Consider the following 7,044-nt stretch of genomic DNA (forward strand, 5'->3'; position numbering starts at 1 on the left):
TGCATATGCAAATTAGTGGTGGGAAAGGGAAAACTTTGTTTACTTCCTTGTTTTGTGACAAGAAGTCATGTGATTTCCCTCCCCACCCTAATTTGCATATGTAAATTCGGATTCGGCCAGATCCAAATCCTGCTGAAAAAGGCCAAATCCCGAACCGAATCCTGGATTTGGTGCATCCCTACTTTCATTATTAATAAGCAATGCACTTGTTCTGTTGTTTTTTTACATTTTTATACTCAACTGGCAACTGTACTGTATAATGGATACTATACCTTTATAAACAGGTCGCTGGTAACCATACCCTGAATGTTCATCTTTTCAGCTGCCACATTCTGCATCCTTCCCCATGTCTCAGACTGCTTATATGGAAATGTCCAGTAACTACTGTGTCTTTGCAGGCATTAATTCATCAGACCAACACAGAAGCAGACAAACTGAAGAACAGGTCACAACAGAATGGGGACGATGGGATTGAACTACAGGCCTTATCAAGGGCAGACTAACTTGCTTTTACTGGAAACTTGTACTTTTACATATTTACTGCTGTCCTACAAGTGAAGAGGATATGCCCAAAGGCATCGGCTGCTGAGATTGATTGGCCAACGTTTGATTCTTTAGAGCAAGACCTGCGAGCTATTGCAACTGGGATAAATCCACCTTGAAAGCTGCCCAAATAGTCCGCAGTGTATGTGGTCTATAAGTACAACATGTGCATCACATAATATGACCTTTCGCTTGGACTGGTTTGATTTCTCCTGAGGAATTTCACCTGTGTGACAAAAACAGTAAAACTCTATGTTGTTGTGACATAGCAGATGTTGGGGGGAAAAAAGACACACATCCAGCAAGTTTAACCCTTTCTATCTCAAAGCTGATCCCTGTGAGTGCTTTTTACTATTGTTGTTTGCTGGCCCTCAAGTAGTATTTCTACAAGGTTCCCATTGAGTACAGTAATGTGTTATATGTGCATGGTGTTTTACACGGCCAGGGAAATTGTATATTTATTCAGTTTATCTAAATGAGGCTGAGTGAAAGGAATATTTGCTAGCTTTTGTCTGGAACTGTAACCCATTCATTCACTGCGAACATACTTTCAGATGAACGAGTATACGAATTGAATAGATTAAAAATACATATTTTATATAGTCTGGCGAGTGATAATCCACACTGCTAATTTAACCCTTTCTTTTTCAAAAACACAGCAACAGATTGTGAAATGATTTCTTGTAATTTCTGTCAAGGTTTTCCAGAATCCTTGCATCCTCTATGTTCCCTTAGTAAGAAGGACTAAGCTGGCCTCATACCCAGGGACAGATTTTCTTTAGGCAGCTAAGGGTCAGTGCTTAGGGTGGCAGTTTTAGGGTCGGGGCACACGTGCAGATTCAGGGAGATTAGTCGCCAGGAGTCAAATCTCTTCTTCTTCGCGCGACTAATCTCCCCAAACTGCCTCCCGCCAGCTACAATCTAGAACCGGCCAGATGGCACTTGGAACACTTCTTTTCCGAAGTCGCCCAAAGTTTCCTCATGAGGCAATTACGAAGCTCTCCGAGTGCCCGCCCCCATGCAATTTTCATTTTAGCCGGCAGAAGGCAGATCTGGAAGATTAGTCGCCGCAAAGAAGAGGAGATTTGTCACCTGGCTACTAATCTCCCACGTGTGGCTGGACCCTAAGGGGGTAGTGGACTCATGCAGGCAAATCTGATGGCGGAGAACTGATTGGTGGAGGTCTGATGTCCAGGGAACCTAAATACAGTCCTGCTTACACATCTGCTAGTTTGGCAAGGTAAGCTCTCTACCTAATGTGGCCACCTACACACACTGGCTCAAACTGGGATATGGGGCTAATGCTATTGTTAGCCAGGAGGCCCATGGCCAGATCATACTGTGGGACTACAAAGAATTGTTAGATGAGGATCTTTTTTCTGTTGTCTTCCATGTCAAACAGGGTCTTTAATTGTGTACAAAAGATATTTGAGCCACTTTCGATCAGATATCAAATAGACAGGCCCACTTGGCTCAGCACTGGATTTTCCAATGTAAAAGCATCATGCTGAATATGACCCTTGTAGCTTGTCACTTTCTGCTCTGACCCAGCACAGGCTTCAGCTGGCCATACACATACCAATAATATAGTATGGGGGCTGCCAAACAGATATTCATGCTCCATACAGATTGGCTGTTTCAGGCAGGTTAGAAAATGTCATCCTCAAAATCCAGACCTGCACCCAAGTGTCACCTGCAACTTCAGCAGCACCAGCTGCCAAACCCATAGATAACACAGCCTTATGCTCAGTTACACGAAATGTAAAAACAGAAAAGAAAATGCAATGTAAAAAAGTTTTTAAAAACGCCCCTAAACTCCCATAACTTCAACCAATCAAGATTTATTAAAAAATTAGAATTTTTTAAACTTGGGGGAATTAAATCGACACGAAACTTGAATTGAATTTGATTCAAGTTTTCTCTCCGAAAAAAATTGACGTTAGGAAGGCTGCAGACAACTTCAAACTGATCCCTGGACGTCTCCCATTGACTTAAACAGCAATTTGGCAGGTTTTAGGTGGAGAATAGTCAAATTCAAGTTCTTAAAGGGGTTCTATGATGTAGAGAGTGATAGAGATAGTTTGCAATTGGTTTTATTTTTATATCATTTGTGGCTTTGGAGTTATTTAGCTTTTTATTCAGCAGCTCTTCAGTTTGCATTCCCCTAGCAGCCATGCATTGATTTGAATAAGAGACTGGAATATGAATAGGAGAGGCCTGAATAGAAAGATGAGTAATAAAAAGTAGCAATAACAATACATTTGTAGCCTTACTGAGCATTTGATTTTTATATGGGGTCAGTGACCCCCAATTGAAAGCTGGAAAGAAACAAAAGAAAGCAAATAATTCAATAACTATCAAAATTAAAAAAATGAAATCCAATTGAAAAGTTGCTTGGGATTAGCCATTTTATAACATACTAAAAGTTACCTGATAGGTGAACCACCCCTTTAAGGGCCAGAGTATGATAAATCTCGAAAATTGAAATCTCGAATCGAATCTGGTTGAACCTAGTTGAAATTGGCAGTTTTGACCATAACAAAATTCTAATTGGAGCCTTGATAAATCTGCCCGTTAACGTGTTTCGAAATGTGACTGCAGATAAGACAAAGAATTCCATAGAAGTTCAAAAGTTGCACAGCCAGCCATACAGATTCATAGCTTGAGTCCAGGCAACAGAGCATTCTTCATCACTAGCATATTCTGTGCACTCTCTAATGGGAATAGGGATTCATGAAAGTGAGTGAACATTCTTCATGAGCAGATTCATGGGAGCTGTACATCACACTGCAACATAAACAGTCCAAGCAAGCAGGGCAATAGCGAGAGGACATTGTAGTAGGGGAATAATGTTTTTTGCTTATCATTGTACAGAGGCCGTCTCAGTGGGCTGCTCATTTGTTTTAACCAGCTTGTAAGAGCAGGACGTCTGCATGATCCAGTTTCAGGCCTATTTAGTGCAAGAAATAGCAAATAGGGACTCTTTCTGCTTTCATTTTTGTCAGCCAAGTCAAAGAGTACAGGGTTTCTTTGTTGCTTCTACTGCACAGTCCATACATGATTAATACTTGACTGGTCATATAACAGTAGCATTCCTGCACTCCAGCTTTCAGACTGACAATAAAATCTTCATTGTTGGCAAAGGCAGAACCACCAGAGCAGAGAATAGAAATGGATAAAACAAACACTGCTTTTATTAGCAAATACATTTTCAAGTACCTTGAAAACACTACAAATTCAAAATGAATGCATGTTGGATATGGTTCAGGATTACATTTCATTTCACTAGTGAAACATTTATTTGTGGGCATGCTAGAAGGATTTACAGCAGGAAAGCCATTGCAGGGGTAGTCACCTTTAAATCAACTTTTAGTACGATGTACAGTCATATTCTGAGGCAATTTGCAGTTGGTTTTCATTTCCGATTATTTCTGGTTTTAGTTAGTTAACTTTTTACTTGGCAGCTCTCTAGGTTGCAATGTCGGTGATCTGGCTGTTAGGGTCCAATTACCCTAGCAACCATGCATTGTTTTGAATAATAGACTGGGATATGAATAGGAGAGCGGAAAACTGAAAATAAGTGTGGAGCAGGCAATCTTCCATCAAATAGTTGAAGCAAAGTAAAAAGACTGATTGTGTCCTCAGCGTTACGCGTTTCGCGTTACAAACACTTAGGGGCATATTTATCAAGTTTTATCAAATTGAAAAAAACTCAGAAATTCGAATTCAAAAAGAGTGACTCAAATTAAGTCTAAAAGTGTTTTTTTTTGGGGGTCGTATAGGTCCGATTTCAATCGAATAGGTCCGTATTTGGCTGAATTTGAATCGTATGAATCGAAGAAATAGCGTATTTGATCGAATTTGATTTGAAGTTTTTCTTAGATTTTTTTTATGAATTTTTGATTTTTTTTCAAATCCAAAATAGCTTGAGATTAAAAAAAATTTCATTCGAAAATTCACTTCAACTAGGGATGGGCGAATTTTTTCGCCTTGTTTTGCCGCAAAAATGACGCCCATAGACTTGTATGGTGGCGTGCGTAAAAAAAAGAAATTTGTTGCTGCGCAACAAATTTTTTTTGACGCCCATAGACTTTATTGGGAGAAACGAAACGGGTCAAATTCGCCAATCCCTAACCTTGACCTTTGATAAATCTGCCCTCTACTGTCTCTTTGACCATTCGCCATCTAAAACCTGCCGAATTCCTGTTTTAGCCTATGTGGCACCTCCTAGAAACTATTTAGAGTCCATTGGTGGACTTTGAAAAATCAAAGTTTTTTCTGGGAAAAATGTTGAATCGAATTCGATTGAATGCACTATTATTCGATTCGTACAATCCGAATACAGACCTATTGAATCGAAAACTGACCTATTCGCCCAAAAAAAATTAATCTTTGACTTAATTTTGGTTGGTCTTTGCGAATTTCGAAGTTTTTTTCAATTCGACCCTTGATAAGTATGCCCCTTAATCATAGGCTGTGATAGGCCTATGATTAAGTGTTTGTAACACAAAACGCGTAAGGCCAAGGAGAAAATAAATCTTTTTACTTTGCTTTAACTGTTTGATGGAAGATTGCCTTCATTTGAGTGCCTGCTCCACACTTATTTATGGTTTTTCGCTCCCTATGCTGAGGGCTCAGGGCAGTGCACCTGGTGTAATATTTCTACTCTATGGAGACCCTTTTGAAGTCTTCTCATATGAATAGGAGAGCGACTGGATAGAAAGAGGAGTAATAAAAAGTAGAAATAACAAATGTGTAGCCTTACAGAGTATTTGTTTTTCATGGGGGTCACTGAACCCCATTCGAAAGCTGGAAAAAGTCAGAAGAAAAAGTCAAACAATTCAAAAACTATAAACAAAATAGATTAAATTGAAAAGTTGCTTAGAATTAGTAATTCTATAACATACTAAAAGTTAAAAAAGGTGAACCACCCCTTTTCACCAATTTCATGCAAAGAGACGTACACACTACATGACAGGGAAATCTTCTAATACAAGAATATTTCCTGCACCTTCTAATCAGGCCCATATTTTTTTTATATAGGCATCTGAGGGGAATGCTTTGGGAGGGGTTGTCCTGGGGGGGGGGGGGTGTGTGTGTGTGTGTGTGTGTGTGTGTGTGTGTGTGTGTGTGTGTGTGTGTGTATATATATATGTATGTCCTATGTGACAGTTGCATGCACAAACACTTTCCTGAGCATGTGCTGACTTTAAAACAAAACAAAAACCAATTCCTTAGTATATGAAAATCTGCTTGTATTTGTGCTGTAGTTCTCATGTACACCACACAGTCTCGCCCAACTCTTGTGCTCTGCTTTCGTGCCATTATATGAAAGAATTGCTCATAAAGAAAAGCACTAGGACAAATGTGCAGCTGTCAAGAAAACAAAATATCACAATTTATTTATAAAAAAATACACTGGGATCAGTTTATGCTGAGAATGTGGCAATAAATACACATAAAAAGAACGGAAGCACATCTACGTGGGTACAATATGGCACAAGACAATAAAAATGTAAATGCGATATCCTTTAAAAAAAAACAAATCCTGTTGAAGCTGCAACATAATGTTTCAATCCCAATGATAGCACAAGTTAAGACATCTATGTGGTCCCTTTAACGTAATATTCGCATTCGGAGCACATTTGTGTTCTAATAATCCCTTTCCGGCAGCAACACGTGAAGGGAAGAAGTAAAATCTATAATCTGACCCAAATTAACCGTTCCATATTATGAAGGTTATCACTATGGTAAAGTCAGAAGTACATTAAGACTAAACTGGGAAAGTTATTGTAGTCACCCTTTAAAACTGTCTGGAGTCACTTCAAGTTTAGGCATAAAAGGACTAGAGTTTTGTTATAGAGGTGATGGAAATGGCCTCATTCTCCTTATGATAAAAGAACTCACAATTACAAATGATGCCACAATGAGATGGACAGCAACCAGCGCCCTTTGTACCTGCTTTCAATTTATTTCAATCTAAGAGTTAATGATGTCGATTAGGCTCCTCTATCTCAATCTATATCTGGTCACCAAAAAAAAAAAAACTACTGGGAAATGTTTTGGTTGCTAAAACAATTTCCAGTTGTGTGGGGTAAGGGTTAAGAGAAGGGGTAAGGGTTAAAGGGCACCAATCATAACTGAATCATTAACTAAGTAAATACACTATGTGAAAGTTCAAGAAAACTGATTTTTAAAACAGTTAGAATTGTTTGTATAATGTAAATGATCAGCTCACTATTCCTTCTGCAAGATCTCCCCTATCTCCACTGCAGTTCTAACTGAGGCAGCCATCTTGGATTTCACTTGCTCCTCCTACCCATATCTTCTCAGCCAACTGCAGCTCTGAAATCTCGCACATGCTCAGTTGAAATTCCTTGGTTGCTTAGCAACCCTTCTAAGCTATTTTCAAATCAGCAAACCTCTGTGTTAGCTGCTGTTCAGTAGTGCTGCCACCTGTCTGGAAGTAAGGGCAGGGACACACGGGCAGATTTGGGAAGA

At 39.3% G+C, this 7,044-nt stretch overlaps 1 protein-coding gene across 1 annotated transcript in view; it reads left to right on the forward strand.

Moving 5' to 3' along the window:
• Nucleotides 1–1,141, forward strand: part of slc44a3.L (solute carrier family 44 member 3 L homeolog) — a 46,306-nt gene extending 45,165 nt beyond the window's left edge. The window contains exon 15 of the mRNA XM_018258536.2: nucleotides 399–1,141. Coding sequence (XP_018114025.1) covers nucleotides 399–503 — 105 coding nt within the window. The 3' untranslated portion in view covers nucleotides 504–1,141. The remainder of the gene's footprint in view (nucleotides 1–398) is intronic.
• Nucleotides 1,142–7,044: the final 5,903 nt, after the last annotated feature.

This window comes from Xenopus laevis, chromosome 4L (assembly GCF_017654675.1).
Source record: "Xenopus laevis strain J_2021 chromosome 4L, Xenopus_laevis_v10.1, whole genome shotgun sequence".
Classification (NCBI taxonomy): Eukaryota; Metazoa; Chordata; class Amphibia; order Anura; family Pipidae; genus Xenopus; species Xenopus laevis.